Here is an 18,133-nt window from a genome sequence, read left to right as displayed (position 1 = left end):
TTCGTATAGGGTGTCAAACTTCATTCCTGCAGAAAAGCGAATGTTCTCCCGCATCGGGTCGAGTTGTGGGATTCAGCCGGTTCGCACCACTTCGGGAGAACCGGTTAAGTTTTTGAGCAGTTTGGTGAACTGGTTGTTGGAAGAATCCCTTAGGGCAGAGAACCGGTTGTTAAATTACTTGAGTCCCACCACTGATCAGGTCCACGCGTTTTAGGAAAAGCTGTTCTCTCTTTCCCCCAACAACTTATAACCCGCGAGACCACGAACAGTCCGAGAGATCCCAAATGGCGAAGGTGGGTGGCCAAGATCAAACGCACGATTCTTCGTCTCCGTGAACGAGATTTCTCTCGCAAGGATAGTGCCGCCTTGATCCAGTTCAAAGTCCTTTCTTTCCAAGAGTTTCGCCAGCCGGCGTGGTCGTCGATGAGCGACTGTTCGAAAAGATCGTCGAAGGATGCAATCTCTGCTGGCTGAAGATAAGGACTGGTTTCTTTGGATTAAGCCCAGATTTCCTTGCAAGGAAGTTTGTTTGTTTCCCTCTGCCTTCTTTGAGAGTCCCATGGGGGGGGGGGGAAAGGTGGCGCAGCGTCTCCCTTTGGCACACTGGGAAGCAGCGGAGAGGCGTGGGCAAGGCTTCATTTGCACACGTACCTCTCGACAGTCCGCTCACACTTCTTGCAGGTAACGTAGCAGCACCAGTGATACTTGCAGTGGCATCTCTCCACCACCTTGTCCATGTAAGGATTGTAGCCGCGGCCGCAGCACATCAAGTCACAACTGTCGCTTCCATTGGACGTTTTGTTACACTGCCTGGAAAAAGAGGAAACGACAGCCAGTCAGGGTTGACCAAGGCTTTGATAGTGCAACCTTCCAGTCTTTGGGGCAGCAGTGGGTGGGTTGACACGAAGAAGAGGAGGGTCAACCTATTCTCCCTTTCCCCTTCCTCTTTCCTTTTTTCTTCCCTTTCCTTTTCCTTTCCCTTCCTCTTTTTCTTTCTCTGCCCCTTCGTTTGGTTCCTCTTTCTCCGTCCCTTGTTTATTCCCTTTCCTCTTCCCTTCCCTCCGCCTTTCCCTTTCTCCTTTCCTTTCCCATCTCCTTCCATCCCTTCTTCCTCTTCTACTTCTTTCTCCTTCCCTTTCCTCTTCCCTTCCTTTTTCTTCCTCTTCCTCTTCTTTTTCTTTCTCCTTCCCTTTCTTCCCTTCCTCCTTCCTTTCCCTTTCTCCTTCCCTTCTTCTATCCCTTCCCTCTTCCCTTCTTATTTTTTCCTCTTCCCCTTCTTTTTCTTTCTCCTTCCCTTTCCCATCTCCTCCTCTCCTCTTCTACTTCTTTCTCCTTCCCTTCTTTCTTCCCTCTCCCCTTCCTATTTTTTTCAACTTCCCCTTCTTTCTCCCTCCCTTTCTTTCCTTCCTTCTTCCTTTCCCTTTCTCCTTCCCTTTCCCATCTCCTCCTCTTCCTCTTCTACTTCTTCTTTCTTCTTCCCTTCCCCCTTCCCTTCCTCCAAAACCCTTGCAGTTCTTTCCCAAAACGTACAGCCAAGGGGCTGCTTTGCACAAATCCATCCTTAACGGCCCAATCAAGGCTGGCAAGGAAAATTGCGTGGGGGGGGAGATGCTCTCACCACAGACCCCTCCCCACCGAGGGGAGGAAAGGAATCCAGCAAGATTTATGGGAACAGCCCCCTCCCTCATCGCTCTGGGATTGATGAAGTGCTGAGACCTTATTCCAGGTCTTCCCCGTGTATTATTCCTGATGCCGCTGGGGCCCCCCATTTGTTATTCTAGATCTCAGCTCTCCAGGTTCAAGTCCCGTCTCTCTCCCCACCCCCAGACCCATCCCCTCCCTCTCTTGAGCCCCCTTCCTTTTTTTCAGAGCCAGCCTGGGAAGATGGGTAAATATTTAGAAGTCCCTGGAAAGCGCCTGGAGGTGTGTTTTTTTTAGAAACTGTGCCATCCTGAGTCAGCACCCATAACTTGCGGCCTCCACGTTGTGTGTTTGTCCAGAGATGGGCCCAGAGAAGCATTGTCTGCACATTGTGAGTGTCAGGATAGCCCACACACCTGTCCAGACCCCTCCTCTATCACAACCTCCCAATTGGCAAAGACAAGAAGCAATGACAGAATCACAGAATCGTGGAGCTGGAAGGGACCTTGGAGGTCTTCTAGTCCAGTGGTCCGTGAGAAATGTTCAGTGGTCCACGTAAAAATTATTTGCATTTTCTATATTGCACTAAATCAGGGGTCTTCAAACTACGGCCCCCGGGACGGATATGTGCAATAAATGTTTGTGTTGCTGCAGAGAGTCTCCCCTTTTCGGGTCTTTTTGTGGGGGTTGGACGGGGGCAGAAATTACAACTTGGGGTCTGCTTTAGCCTCCTGGTGGGGGGCTTTGGGCGAAGGCTGGAGGGAAGAGCCGCTGGTGGCAAAGAGCCGGAGGGCCTCGTTCCAGTGGGACTGCATCATGGCCTGGAACTGGCTGACCATCTCAGCCCGTTGAGCCTCCAGGTGCCGGCACCTGTCCTTGCCCTCTCGCAGGTCTTCCCTCTGCTTGGAAAGCCTATGCTCCTAGTCCTCAGTGAGGTGCTTCTGCTGAGCCTCCTTCTCGCTCAGATCCAATTTGAACTGAGCTGTTTTGCCAACTCTTTCTCCTGGTGGCTGCTTAGCTCCAGCAACTGCTTCCTGTAGGGGCCCTAAGGAGCCCGGGCGGAGAGGCAAGGAGTGGCTGGGAGGGGAGGGGCGAGTAGAGGCTGGCGTGACATCAAGTTGGCCACGCCCACCCAATCACATGACCACCTAGCCACGCCCACCCAGCTGGTCATTAGGCAGATCATATTAGCGGTCGGCGGGATTTAAAATTATGAATTTAGTGGTCCCCCAAGGTCCAAAAAGTTGGGGATCCCTGGTTCTAGTCCAATCCCTTTTGCGACTCTCCGACACGCAAAATCAATGGGGAAGCCAGATTCACTTAACAGCCGTGTTCCTATTTTCACCTCTGCAGGGATTCCCTTAACAACGGCAGCAGGAAAAGTCCTAAAGTGGGACAAAAAGTCCCTTAACAGGGTGTGTCTCACGTAGCCACAGAAAGTTTGGGCTCAGTTACATTCATTAGTTGACGTCCCCCTGTATTTGTGAGGCATGTTCGTGCAACAAAAGAGGAATCGAAAGAAAAATTAAAAAAACAGGGCGAGAAAAGGAAAAAAAACGAAAGTTAAGAAATGTATAAGTGACTTTGGGCCTCCTTTTCAACACATTTTGATTTCAACTCCTTTCCTAAATATTTTGCCAGTCCCTTCAGCCCATCAATTAATCTCCATCTTTCTTTATCTTCAAGCTATAAGTCATGAATTTATTTTTTACTTCTTTCAGCAAAATGTCCAGTCTTTCAAAAAAAAAAAAACCCTACCCTATAAATGTTATTTGTTCTCTGACAGGTCAGCTCTGCCATTTCTGCAAATTTTTTGATGTATCCACAATTAATTTTTCTCTCCCTCTCGAATTAATTATACGGCTATTTGCAAAGGTCCGGATCCCCAAGCAAATTCAGAAGGAAATCAGAGAAATTCAGCTCAATTGCGCCACAGATGGACTTTTACACAATTCACTGTTGCTTCTGCAGCAGCATCACAACAAGGACGATGCTTTGAAAATATTTGGATTCCAACCAAAGCTCGAGCAAGTTTGAAATTTCTCCCCGCCAGCAACAAAGGACTTCAAAATTGAACAGATTCTTCGGTTTTATTGCTTTGGAGTCAATATAAGAAACTGAGAAAAGGGAGGGAGGGATGAAGGAAAGGAGGAGAGAGGGAGGGGAGGGGAGGGGAAGGAAGAAAGGAAGGAAGCAGAGAAGGGGAAGGGAAGAGGGGCGGGGAAGGAAGGAAAGAGGGAAAGAAGGGAAGAGGAAGGGAAGATGAAGGGAGAAGAAAGGAAGATAGATAAAGAGCAGAGAGAAAAGAGAGAGGAGAGAAAGAAAACACAGAAAGAACAGATAGGGAGGGAAAGAGAGGCGAGTGAAAGAACAGAGAGAGGCAGAGAGACAATGCTTTGCTGGAAGACTTCCAAGGAAGAAAAATTCACCTCCTCTTTGGTTAATTAGCTCTTATCCCTTGTTTATATCTCATTTAAAGATTAAGACCCCCGAAGAAGCCTCAGTGGGGCTGGACTGGATAGAATTCATCCACCCAATCTGTATCTTCCTTGGCCTTCTGGGGGATATCAAACCAGCCATGGGAACAGAAAGATAAGATTCCTTATCTCGGTAAATAAGCAGAAATTGTGGGGCCCTCTTTTCCAAAAGAATGTATTGTTTTGAAGCTTTTATTTTACTTTAGCTTATTTTACTTTTATTTTATTATTTTACTTTACTTTTCTTTATTTTATTTTTCTTTATTTGACTTTTTGTTATTTTACTTTATTATTGTTTATTTGACTTTTTTATTTTATTTTATTCTATATTTTATTATATTATTTATTATTTGAAGCTTTTATCATTTATCTTATTTTATTCAATAGCAAATATGTAGCTATAGAAAGGACGTTGGTCTTACCTGAACGTCTATTTTCAGAAGGGGGAGGGAATGGTCACACGTGGGTTGTTGTCAAAGCCTGATTGGTCCAAGACTGAGAGAAAACGCTTAAATACTGGTGCCTTCCATTCCTATCCCAGTTTCCTCGAAGGCGAAGGGTAGAACTGAAAAGACAAAAAAACAACACACAACAAAACCCCCGGGAACCACCCGGGCCCTCCCCTTGGCCCTGACGGAAAGGTCTCAGGGCGGGTTGTGACCATTCCCTCCCCCTTCTGAAAATAGACGTTCAGGTAAGACCAACGTCCTTTTTCCAGAAGAGGGGGAGGGAATGGTCACACGTGGGACATACCCAAGCTACCGTCCCAGGGAGGGAGAACGAGAATCACCAGGGCCCAAGGGGAGCCTCAACCGCCACCCCCAGAGGGTCCTGCCACCAAGGACACACTCGCATCTGCAAAGCTCCCAGACCATAGCGCCGGAGGAAGAACCGGGGAATCCAGAGGCCGCGTGACAGGCGGCCTCAACTGGCCCCCCCCCCCGCGGCCCCCGAGGCCACGCTCGTGTCGCTCCTAATAGGCTGGGCCGTGAACTCTGACGGGACTGGCCCGTCGACCCGAAACCCCGAGGGCTTCCGCAATGGCCCGGCGCAGCCAACGCCAACTGTGGCTGAAGACACGCTCGAACCCAGCGACCCCCGGCTGGAGGATCAGTCCACAAGGGCTCGACCTACGGACCCCTCGGTCCGCTGGCGATGGAGCCACAGGGCGCGGTGCGCGCCCAACCAATGCCAGAGCTTAGCGAAGGAAGTGGCCACCTACGGGAAGAAGGCACGAGCAAGGCGAAGCCTCGCCCTGCCCCTTAGAGGCGACGGGAACGACCTCAGAGCAGGGTGCCCAACTCCACGTACCCGGGCGGAGACAACCGCCACCAGGGAGCCAGCCGACGAGCATACCGAAGAGATTCGAAGAAGCCCCCCCTGAGCACAAGGGGGAAGAACACACGGGGAACCCGCGGACCGAGGGAAACCCAGAAGCCGCCCCCTACCGAGAAGCTCGATCAGGGGGACCTGAGAGAGGGAGAACCCCCACCCCCTCCAGGGCTGAAACAATTCCGCCACCAGGCGGCACAATCTTGTGGGTTTCCGAAGTCAGGCCCCTGCTGCAGGAACTCCTGACGTTTGAGAGAAAGGTGCCCTGCCAGGCGAAGCCAGGGGAGGCCAGGCGGATAACACCGCCGGACGATACCCAGGTGTAACCGCAGCCGCGGTCCGTAAGGCCCCCAGGCATCCCTAGTGGAGAGTGACCCCGTTGGCTAGACCAGCCTCCAACAGCTGCCGGACAAGAGTCATGGGCCGGATGCAACCCCAGGGACCAGGCGAAGCAGGACCACCACCCCCCGCTGCCAGGCCAACCCTTCCCGCGGGCGCCTCCGCGGAGGGCCACCGACAGCTGGACGAGGTCCGCGAACCAAGGCCCCTAGGTCCTAATGGCCCACCCCCACGATCAGGGTCCCCATGCCACCCCCCTCCGGGGAGACCTGGAACCAGGGGGACGGGAGGCCCCATACCGAGACCGCAGGTCACCTCCTTTCGAGGGCGCTTGCGCCCTCCACAGATCAGGATAGGAAATGGGTGAAACCCCAGGGAGGAATAGAACACGCGGCGAGCAAGGGAGTGTCGAACTGTCGACAGATCCGCCAAAAAAAGAAGAACCGACGACTGAGGGAGTAGGCCCGCTCCCCTGGTCAGGGCCGCCCGACGCTGCCGAGCCGCCCGGAGACAGGAGAGCCTGGGGAGATTCTCGACTCTGGGGGCAACAGAGGCCCCACCGCCGAGACGTCCAGTCCCGAGCATTCCGGTCGAGGGCTGGAGAAGACCCCCCCCCTGACAGATGAGGGCCTGAGCGGTCCCCGTGCCAACGGGAGGTCACGCGATGCCCAGCTACCCCAAGGGAAGCGCAGAGCCCAGCGGGACAGCACTAGTGCCATTCCAGTGACGAAGGGTAAGCCCCGAAAGCGACCACCTGCCGAGAGCGAACCGGGAGCCCCCTAACCAGGACGAGGCTCCCCAGGAGAGTCCAAGGGTCCGGCGGGCGGGACTATCCCTGCTCAAGAAACATCTCGCCCGATCTGATAGAGGGAGGTTGAAACCGAACAACATCCCTAAGGCCCTACGCCAGCGGGCATAGGCCGAGGTGGAGCTCCTGGACAGACTCACCCCCTCCCCTGACATGGAGCCTATGACCGACACCAGGCAAGCGGAAAGGGAAGAGGTGGACTCCGGAGAAGCCAGCCGAGGAACAGGACGGGGCTCCGGGCTCCTAGAACAGGCGCTAAATAACCGAAGACCTGAATAGGCTAGCCCGCCAAGGAATCAGAGCCCCCAGGATGGGGCGCGGACAAGTCGCCCGGGCCGCCAGGCCTTAGTGAAATCCGGAGAACGGAGACCAGACCAAGGGAAAAGCCCCAGGGGGGAACCTCAGGGACCCGCGATGGCCGGCCAGAGCCGAGGAACGAAGATAAGCCCCCCGAAGAGCCACCAGGCCAGGGGCCTCCTGTCTGAAACCCCGAAGGACCGAAAGGGGGGAGAACGCTCTCCCCGCCTGTGCACTAGAGCGGTGCAGAAACGAGAGGGCCCGCTAAGCCTTCCGGCCACCCGTCCGAACCGCAGACAGATGCGAGAGGCGCTCCAGGCCCTGGTCATCCGGAGGAGTCATCTGCACTCCCTGAAGGCCGAAGAGAAGGGCAATGGCCTGAACCACCGGGTAGCAGCCCCCCCCGGCTCCCGGACGGAGGGATCCCCCAAAGAGCCGGCGGGGTGGAGAGAACCAACGCGGGAGCGAGGCAAGCAGAGGCCCGTGCCCAAGCGTCCAATGCCGGCCGCTCTGAGAACACGCCTAGCGGCTGATGGCCTCCAAAGGGACGACCCGAGGTCAAGCCCCCCCCCCGAGCGGAAGGGGTGCTGCCCCCCCCCCTTGTGGCTGGACCGTCTGGACCAGAGGAGGGAGCCGTAGGCGCTCCTGAGGGATGAGCTGGAGAACTGCCTACAAATGGAAGAGAAAAACGCAAGATTATTGACAGAATCGGAAATCCATGCTGGCACATGACAAAGAAGATTTAGATCCGGCTCAGCTGTCACAAGTGGGCGAACTGTCCCGTGTCTCCATCCTCGGACCGGGAAGAGCCCCCCCCCCAAGGGGTCAGGCCTCTCGAAGGCATGGTCATCCAGAGACAGCGGGCCGAGCCGGTCCTCAGTCAGTGACGCCGGCAACGAAGCCCGGACGACGTGACCGAAGTGGTCAGCATCCTGGACGCAAACTTGAGCGAGCCCCAGTCGCCCCAGGGAGGAAGGGCGGGCTGCCCCGAGTCAGAAGAGACCCAGGCGGCGAGGCTCCCTGGGACGTGAAAGCGCTCCCGGCGCTGCCCCAGTCACTGACCGAGGCCTGACGAAACTACCGGGAGTTGAGTCCGCAGAGGGCGACCCCCGCAGCGGCAACGGGAGGACATCTTAGAAGCTCAGCGCGCCCGATGAAACCAGGGCAGCCACTAGAAGGTGACGGACTGCAACTGAATCGCCCAGGCAAGGGCCCAGTTACTCTAGAGCCAATGGCCCAGGCCCCCAGACAAGTCGGAGGAATGCGTCCACTGTGGTCAGCGCCTCCGTGCCAAGGGAGGAGTCGAGATCTCTTTCCAGCCCATGGCCGTGGCAGAACGTGGTCCTGCCAGGATCAGTGGGTGGAGGCATCAAGGTCCCCCCCACCAGCTGGCCATGCACCGAGCCTGCCCCAGGCACAGCAAACAGTCTGAGCCAAGACGCCCAGAGATGGGCCCATCCAGGGCCACAGCTGCGATTAAAACGCCTGAGCCGGTCTACTCTACATAACAAAGATCGGATTAGCCTGCAACAGAAACTCACCACCTGGCATCTTGGAACTCAATCTCCAAAAGGGAATGCTACAGATCTAAGCAGGCCAGGAAGAACCCCTGGCCTCAATAGAATGGTTTTTTTTTTTTTTTAATTATCATTATTATTATTAACTTATTTATTTATTTATTCATTAACTTTTAGTCCACTTTATTTTCCTAGCAAATTTCCAATTTCATCATTGACCGTGGATCAAGTAGGGGGGAACATAGCCCAACGATGGGCGCGGCCCAGACCTCCATGTCTAGAAGGGGCGGAGAACCATCTAATCCTCCGTACCACCATAGGCAAAACCAGGCCCCGGGAGAGCCTACCTGCACACGGGTTAAGACCCTCGACTCACCACCACCCCCTGGACCCCCTGAGTGGGGGAGGGAGAGAGGGACCCCACTCTACTTGGAAGGAAGGGGAAACCTGCCTGGGACCCCCAGGGCAGGAAAACCAACCCCTAGGAGTGATTTGGGGGGGAAAAAAGGCCTGAGGAGGGACCAACCCCAGACCCTGGGATAAGGTCAAAGGCTCATACATGTAGGCCTGATGCAAGTCCCCAGAAATGTGCACGGCCCTCTGTTGGGCCCCACAGGACAACAGTTCCCAAATGGCTAACCTCTGAAGGAGGAAGGCAGAGCCAACCCAGAGTAGGCCCGGGTAGAAGCCCCGGGCACCAGTAGCAAAAGGAAGACTAATATTGCAAGCCCTTAAGTTCTCATCTGCTAGTCATCCCTTACTGGCATTGAATCAAGCACAGTTGTGAAGTGCGTTTGTACATATATGCATGTATATATATATATATCTATATATATATTTGTATTTGAGCTGATAAACAAATAAGGGAGACTCGTATAGCCTATTACAATCCATTTAGCTCTCATCAGCTAGCCTTATAATAAAGGGAGACTAGTATAGGTCTATTTCAAGCTATTTAGACCTTATGTTAATTGCAATGTGAAACCTCCGAGCCACAATACTGTCCCTGCACAATGCAGCCCCTGACCTCCTCCCACGAGAAGGACTTCAGGGCAGAGGAAGACATGGGGGGGGGGGGGAACACCCTCCCCCTCCCCCTGCAAGGGCTTTCTCACCTGCCGCCAGGTCTGCCACCTGGCCCTGGGGAAACTCCAAGCCCCCCCTCCATTTCCCCACTTACGCGTCCAGCCGGAAGGAATGGAGGATTCCAAGCCACTGTAAGCCCCACCGGGACCTGGGCCTGCTTTCTCTGCTGCCTGCCATGCCAAGGAAGAGACCGCACCAGCCAATGGACCTGGGTCGAGGCCTAAGGTGGCGCAGTGGTTAAATGCAGCACTGCAGGCTACTGCTAGATCAGCAGGTCAGCGGTTCAAATCTCACCGGCTCAGGGTTGACTCAGCCTTCCATCCTTCCGAGGTGGGTGAAATGAGGACCCGGATTGTTGGAGGCAATATGCTGACTCTCTGTTAACCGCTTAGAGAGGCCTGAAAGGCCTATGAAGCGGTATATAAGTCTAGTGCTATTGCTATTGCTATTGCACACGTGGCGACAGAGCCAACATGGCCGCCGGAACTTTCATTTTCGATCTGCGGCTCCGATGGCCCATTGAAAGGCCGTGCTGAGGCAGGCAAGGACGGGGGAGGCCACGCGGCTCTCAGGCACGCTCCCCCTCCCCCAGGAATGCTGGTAGCGGTCCGAGCCGATTCTCTCGCCTCTCCTGGCTATTTAAAGGAGAAGGCAGCCTCTCCAGCAGCTGAAAGGAGATCTGGCACCCCCGCACCCGGGGACGGGCTGAGACTCTGGGCCTGCGGGGGGGGGAGGCAGCATGCCCCACTGGGCCCTCCCCCACCGCCCGGGGCAGTGAACTGTCCCTTGGGGCCGCAGCTGCTGAATTTAGTAATTTAGAAATCTTTTAAATGCCCAATTAAACCAAATAAGACCAAATTGAATAAAGTAATCCTACCAGTAATTCTCAACAGTTCTTGGACCAGAAAAGACTGAGAGGAAAACTGGGATAGGACTGGAAGGCACCAGTATTTAAGCGTTTTCTCTCAGTCTTGGACCAATCAGGCTTTGACAACAACCCACGTGTGACCATTCCCTCCCCCTCTTCTGGAAAATAGACAGTACAGTTGGCAGAGCAAGGGAAATAAATGATTTTTTTATTAAGAGAAAAGAATGGTGGGCTAGATGGTTGGGTGGGAGTCTCTAAAATGGAAATAAAATGAATTTTCGCCTGGGGTGAACCCACTCTGATGATTGACACTCATACATTTAAATTTCACCACCCAATTCTGGCCAGGATATATTATTTCTTCCCCATGTAGTTGTTCCTTAGGCCTTCTATATTTCCAGAAGCTTAAAACCAAAATGCAGGTGAAAAATAAACTACAGGTGATGCTTAACGCACAACTGTAATAATGAACCCAGAATCACCTCAATCGTCCTTCTAAGAACATAGAATAAAGGCAAAAGTAAAGGTTGCCTTCGCACATATGTGCTAGTCGTTCCCAACTCTAGGGGGGGGTGGTGCTCATCTTCGTTTCAAAGCCAAAGAACCAGCGTTGTCCGAAGACGTCTCCGTGGTCATATGGCCGGCAGGACTAAATGCCGAAGGAGTATGGAACGCTGTTCCCTTCCCACCAAAGGTGGTTCCTATTTTTCTACTTGCATTTTTGGTTCCACCACAAATCCGCAAAGCCCTTATCTGCGGAGACATAAGCGCAAAGACTAATTCGCGCCGTTCGAAGCGCTAAGGAAAAACGCGACCCTACCGCGATGACATAATCGCGGAGGGAAAATCCGTGCATTCCCAAGCACTCAGTACCCTAAACCTAACCCTAACCCTAAACCTAACCCTAAACCTAACCCTAAACCTAACCCTAAAACAAACCCCTAAACCTAATCCTAACCCTTACCTTAATTGAAATCGGCTTTCTGCCGTGGCGCCATTTTAAAGCGCTCTTCTATTGCTGCGCTGTTGTGATGACGCACGGTGATGACGTCGCGGCTTTAGCGATGCGCTTATGTCTCCGCAGATAAGGGCTTCGCGGTTTTGTCGTGCCACGGCATTTTTACCTGCTTTCGAATGGCAGAAGCTGGGACAAGACACGGGAGCTCACTCCGTTACATGGCGCTAGGGATTCGAACCGCCAAACTGCCGACCTTTCTGATTGACAAGCTCAGCATCTTAGCCACTGAGCCACCGCGTCCCTTAAGAACATAGAATAGAATGTAGAACAACAGAGTGGGAAGGGACCTTGGAATGTCTTCAAAAGGAAAAACCAGACAGTTCAAATGCCTCCTGAAAAAGCTCCTTTGGGACAACTGTGATTTGCATGACTGAGAATCTCTACAGAGTTTTAACTATACAATTTGGGGTGAAGACCCTTGGAATGGGGTGGAATGGATTTCCAGAGGGAAAATTGCAGATTACAGGAACCGTTTGCACCATTCAGGTGACCCTCCTGAGGACACAGATAAAGCCTCCAAGTGGCCTCAAGGACCCTCTCAAAGGATGCAAATGACCAGCTGCCTGCAAGGAGAATCAATCCTTCCCTTCCCCACCATCCAGTCAGAGCTGAAGAAGCTTCTTGGATGAGAAGCGAAACATCTTCAGAAGAAAAAACAACAACAAGGAAGTCCAGTTGCCTCCTGAAAAAGTGCCTTTGGGACAAGGGATGTTGGAGGTCATCTAGTCCAACCCCCATGTTGAAGCAGGAGACCCTGCTTGACAAATGGTTGTCCAGTCTCTTCTTGAAAACCTCCAGCGATGCAGCGCCCACAACTTCTGGTGGCAAGTCGTTCCACTGGTTAATTGCCCTCGCTGTCCGGAAATTTCTCCTAGGTTGCTTCTCTCCTTGATTGGTTTCCATCCATCCTTCTCGTCCTGCCTTTTGGTGCTCGACAAGAAACACACACTTTTCGGTGCTTAAGAAGGTTGCAATCTTTATCTTTCTTTCTCCCGTTTGTTTTTTTAAAAAAATTCTCCAATCTCCCTTTCTCTCAATTCCTCTTTTTAGATCATTTTGCAAAGCTTAGTCTGGAAAAACAGATCTCCATCCTGCTGCATATCGAACTAAGTGGATTAAACAGAGATCTTGCTTTCCAACATCGATCCATCCACAGCCTGCTTGAGAGACCGCCTGCTGCCAATTACCTCCCAAAGACCCATTAGATCACACAGGGTCGGCCTCCTCCGGGTTCCGTCTACCAGCCAATGCCACCTGGCTATTACCCAGGGGAGGGCCTTCTCTGTGGCAGCTCCGGCCCTCTGGAATGAACTCCCCGCAGGGATTCGGACCCTCACCTCTCTCCAGGCCTTCCGGAAAGCCGTCAAAACCTGGCTTTGCCGGCAGGCCTGGGGTTGACGAGTTCCCCTCCCCTCTCGACTTGTGTGGTTGTGTAATTCTTGCCTATTTTAATTACTTGTATTCTGTTCTATGTTCCCCTTTTCCCCTTTTTGAGTTGTTCGCTGCCCTGAGTCCCTCCCAGAGAAGGGCGGCATACAAATAATAAAATTCAAATTCAAATGCTTGTTCCCTTTTAAACCTCATTCCCATCCCCATGAATGGAATTCCCATTCCCAAACACCCCATAAATATCGTTTGTTCTCTGACAGGTCAGCTTTGCCATTTCTGCAAAATTTGGAAGTTTTCGCGAAGTCCATTTGGAAACTGGATACACTACAAACCACCACGCTACTCATTTAACAACGGCAGGGATTCGCCTAAGAGTTTGCGGCGAGAAAGGTCGCAAAACCGGGCAGAGCTCACTTAAAAACTGTCTCGCTTTGGCAAAAGAACATTTGGGTTCAATTGTGGTCATATATCGAGGACTACCTGCGTAAACTAAGGAAAAGGAAGGGGAAACAGAGCTCAACCTTTCCTTCCCTTATCGCTGCCTTATCACTGATTTATCACGATTCCCATCTGCTTTTTTTTTAACCTCTAAATGTCTCCGCAATCTTCTGAAATGCCCCAACTCACTTGGAAGCTTGCCTCACCTAACCTGTACATCCCCACGTTCTCATGCCCCGCTTTTGATCTCGTGGCACCGGGGAATGCTTCAACAGTCGTTAAGTGTGAAAAACGGTTGTCCGTCGCTTTTTTTCAGGGCTGTCGTATCTTTGAATGATCGCTAAACGAACGGCCGTAAGCCGAGGCAATCTCTACGCGATGCATAAGGATGAGACAAAAGGGTTCAGACAGCCGGCCCTCCTGCGAGCAATTTTAAGAGCAAAATGCGGAGGGGAATAAAACCTGGGATATCTTGACAGGTGTGATTAATCGATTCAGGCAAACTCTCATGTTCTGCATTTATGTCTGTATTCCAGCCGTAAACCCATCAAATGCCCCACTGACATATCGAAGTGAATGGAGCAGATGGAAGGAGGAAGACAAGGGTGGGGGGGCTGGAGAGGGAGGAGAAGGTGCATGTTTTGGCAGCGTCGTAGCTCGGACACCCCGACTTGAGGTGCTCCCCCAGGCCCTGTTCGCAGGCAGCTTCAAAAGGGGGAAAGCCCTTTCTTCAGCTGCCAGGCAGAAGGGAGAGTCAATGAGAGGGAGAGAGGGAGAGAGAGGCGGGAAGGAGGGAGGTATAGAGAGGGAGGGAGGTGACAGAAGGTTGAATGGAAGAGAGGAATGGAGAAAGAAAGGGAGGAGACAAGGATGGATGGAAGGGAGAAAGAGGGGGGAAGGAGGGAGGGAGATGGGAGGAAAGGGAAATGGAAAGGAGGGAGAGAGGAGACATAAGGATGGATGGGAGGGAGGGAGGACACAGAAGGGTAAATGGAAGAGGAAGAGAGGAAGGGAAGAGAGGGAGGGAGAAGGAAGCAAATGGAAATCAGGGAGGGAGGATACATAAGAATGGATGAAAGGGAGAGAGAGAGAGAGAGGGCGAGGCGGGAAGGAGGGAGGTATAGAGAGGGAGGGAGGAGACAGGAGGGTGAATGGAAGAGAGGAATGGAGGGAGAAAGGGGGAGGAAGGGAAGGAGGGTGGGAAATGGGAGGAAAGGGAAATGGAAAGGAGGGAGAGAGGAGACATAAGGATGGATGGGAGAGAGGACACAGAAGGGTAAATGGAAGAGGAAGAGAGGAAGGGAAGGAGGGAGGGAGGGAGAAGGAAGCAAATGGAAATGAGGGAGGGAGGATACATAAGGATGGATGAAAGGGAGAGAGAGAGGAAGGAAGGGAAGGAGGGAGGGAGGAAAGGGAATGGAGGAAGAGAGGGAGGAGACACAAGGATAGATGGGAGGGAGGACACAGAAGGGTAAATGGAAGAGGAAGAGGGGAAGGAGGGAGGGAGAAGGAAGGAAGCAAATGGAAATGAGGGAGGGGGATACATAAGGATGGATGGAAGTGAGAGAGAGGGAGGAAGGGAAGGAGGGAGGGAGAAGGGAGGAAGGAAGGAAGGAGGGGAAATGGGAATGAAGGAGGAAGAAAGGAAGAAGATGGGAATGGAAAGAGAGGGAAGGAAGGAAGGCTAAAAACCAGGAGACATTGAATTCTAGGCCTGCCTTAAGCATGAAAGCCAGGTAGGTGACTTTGGGCCAATCACCAGGAGACGGTGAGTTCTAGTCCCACCATAGGCACGAAAGCTGGTTTGGTAACCTTGATCTCCCTCTCAGCCGAATCCTCCACATACCATTGTTATTTGGGGGGGGGGGTCAGAGAGGGGAGGAATATTGTTTGGTTTTGCCGCCTTGAGTCATTTATAAAAATAATAAAGGCAGGATACCAATAAGTAAATAAATAAATAAAAAATAGGAAATAAGGGAAGGAAAGGAGGGAGGAGAAGGGAGAACAAGGCAATGCGAAACAGAAGGAAAGAAAAAACACCTCAGAACAAAGTTTGGAATTACTTTACGATTCTTTCAGCCAAATTATTAACGGCCTGTTAACGGCCAAATCCACATTTTAGTAAAAGTGGACATTTTCATAGCTCAAAACATTGGAGGTGCCTGAGGGATTGATTGAGCCAGTTGGAAAATATCCACATTCACATTGTGTTTTTATATACATCTGGGGAAGTGTGAACATATATATATTGCACACCCTCACACTTTTTCTCTTCCTTCGCCAAATAACTTCGTTTAAAGTATGAATAAGCCCTACTCATACTTTAAATGAAGTTATTTGGCCAGAGGTAAAAAAAATGGGTTTATCGAGTCAGATATTCTGGTCTGCTTTCAAATCCAGCCTGACTCGACATCACTTTGTGGACATGTAATGTAATCCATTCTCAATAATAATTTCTGGACTCCTGAAGTCCCACTTGTAATCAATGAGATATGTAATCAAAGACCACACATAAACGTATGTAGAACTAGCTGGATACCCGTGCTTCGCTGCGAAACTATGCAATCGGGCTTGGTTAATATAAGGCAACTGGCAGTTGGAACAGAGTTCTTTTCAGGTGGGGAGGGGGAGTGGAATGTCTGAACTCCCAGCTCGCAGGCTGGGTGAGTCATGCGCTGGCCACGTCCACTCCTGGTTTAGCGAAGGAGTAGCATTGGGGTGTGTTAATATAAGTCAACTGGCAGTTGGAACAGAGTTCTTTTCAGGTGGGGAGGGGGAGTAGAACTCCTTAGCATCAGAGCATGTTAATTATTGTATAAGAAATTACTTACACCCATTTGTTTAGTGACTGAAGTTACAACAGCACTGAAAAAAAGTGATTTATGACCATTTTTCGCACTTGCTGTACTACCATTGCAGCATCCCTGTGGTCACATGATCAAAATTCAAACACTTGGCAATTGACTCATATTTATGACAGTTGCAGTGCCCTGGTGGGTCACCTAATCCCCTTTTGCGACCTTCTGACAAGCCATATCAACGGGGAAGCCGGATTCATTCAACAACCATGTAACTGACTTAACAACTGCCGTAATTCACGTAACAAAGGTGGAGAGAATGGTCGTAACACGGGGCAAAACTCACTTCACAACCGTCTCACTGAGCAACAGAAATTTGGGAGCTCAATTGTGGCCGCAACTCGAGGATTACCTGTACTGGATTTACATAAGAGGCTTGGCTAACATTTCTTGGCCTGGCCTACCTCAAAGGGCTGGTAAGAGACTTTCAGGGTGTGACCTCCAGCTGTGCCAACACATCAGCCTAACTGAGGGAGGTTGAGATCCAAAGCCGCATTCCCCAGAAGGAAACTTCACCCGGAGACCATACATTCAAAACAAATAAACCTGCATTGGAAGATCTCGGATAGTCTGAATCCAGAGTGCGCCCCAGAGGTAAATGGTTCTCCTGGACCCCTTCCAGGCCAGCTGGATCCCTGCCTATTTACCGTGGGGCTGCTCCAATTCGAAGACTTTTGTTTGGCCAAAGACAAGGAGCGTCTGTCTGAAACACAAAATCTTCCAGGCGAAAAGCAAAATATTAAAGACAACTAACTTGCGGGATGGCTGGAGAACCATACATTAGGACATCATTCGACCGAAGCATCAGCCTTGGGCAGCTGCCCTCCAGATGTTTAGAGATGATCAGAGTTAGAAGGGACTTTGTAGGTCATCGAGTCCAACCCCCTCACCCCACCCAAGCAGGCGATCCTACGCCATTTCTAACAAACGATAGTCCAGTCTCTTCTTGAAACCCTCCAGGGATGAAGCTCCCACAACTTCTGAAGGCAACTTCTGTTCCATGGGTGGATTGTTCTCACTGTCAGAAAATTCCTCCTTATTTCCAGGTTCAATCTCTCCTTGATCAGTTTCCATCTATTTTTCTTTGTCTGGCCTTCGGGTGCTTTGGAGAATAGCTTGACCCCCTCCTCTCTGTGGCAGCCCCCCCAAACACTGGAAGACTTCTCCCATGTCTCCCCTGGTCTTCACTAGACTAACCATGCCCAGTTCCTGCAACCGTTCATCGTAAACTGTTACCTATCCTAACCCTAACTCCCAAAGGGGTCCAAAATTCAGAATAGTACAGAATAGAATTAAAGAGTTAGAAGGGACCTTGGCGGTCTTCTAGTCCAACACCTTGCTCAAGCAGGAAATCCTATTTATCCTTCAGATAAATGGTTGTCCAATCTCCTCTTAAGGACTTCCATTGTTGGAGCTTTTACAACTTCTGGAGGCAAGTTGTTCCATTGGTTTATTGTTCTAACTGTCAGGAAATGTCTCCTTAGCTCTAGGTTGCTTCTCTCCTTCATTAGTTTCCACCCACTGCTTCTTGTTCTACTCTCAGTTGCCTTGGAGAATAGTTTGACTCCCTCTTCTTTGTGGCAACCCCTGAAATATCAGAAGACTGCTATCGTGTCTCCCCTAGTCCTTCTTTTCATCAAACTAGACCTACCCAGTTCCCGCAACCGTTCTTCATATGTTTTAGTCTTCACTCCCCTAATCCTCTTTGTTGCTCTTCTCTGCAGTCTTTCTAGGGTCTTCATATCTTTTCTACATCGTGGTGACCAAAACTGGATGCCGTATTCCAAGTGTGGCCTTACCAAGGCATTATAAAGTGGAATTAACCCTTCACGTGATCTTGATTCCATCCCTCTGTTGATGCAGCCTAGAATAAGAAGCTCTTATCCATGCCCACACCTGGACACTCCTTACCTGTCCTGCGTCCCGTAGGAGCCCACTTTCTCGTTCTTCATGCAGAAATCAGGGGAACTCTGCAAGTAAACCAGCTCAGATTCCTTCACAGGGCGGATATCAAGTTCCTTGGGCACTAGATGTTTGCGAGTGCCCATGGGCCGATGGACAACCT

At 51.3% G+C, this 18,133-nt stretch overlaps 1 protein-coding gene across 1 annotated transcript in view; it reads right to left on the bottom strand.

Annotated features, from left to right (window-relative positions):
* Nucleotides 1–238: 238 nt before the first annotated feature.
* Nucleotides 239–18,133, bottom strand: part of WNT11 (Wnt family member 11) — a 114,498-nt gene continuing 96,603 nt past the window's right edge. The window contains exons 2-3 of the mRNA XM_032219696.1: nucleotides 17,980–18,131; nucleotides 239–810 (exon numbers count right to left, since the gene is read on the bottom strand). Of these exons, the coding sequence (XP_032075587.1) occupies nucleotides 636–810; nucleotides 17,980–18,131 (327 nt within the window). The 3' untranslated portion in view covers nucleotides 239–635. The remainder of the gene's footprint in view (nucleotides 811–17,979; nucleotides 18,132–18,133) is intronic.

The sequence above is a fragment of the Thamnophis elegans genome, chromosome 6 (genome assembly GCF_009769535.1).
Source record: "Thamnophis elegans isolate rThaEle1 chromosome 6, rThaEle1.pri, whole genome shotgun sequence".
NCBI classification, from domain to species: Eukaryota; Metazoa; Chordata; class Lepidosauria; order Squamata; family Colubridae; genus Thamnophis; species Thamnophis elegans.
Note: the sequence above shows the minus strand (reverse complement) of the source record. Positions and strands in the feature narration are given on the sequence as shown.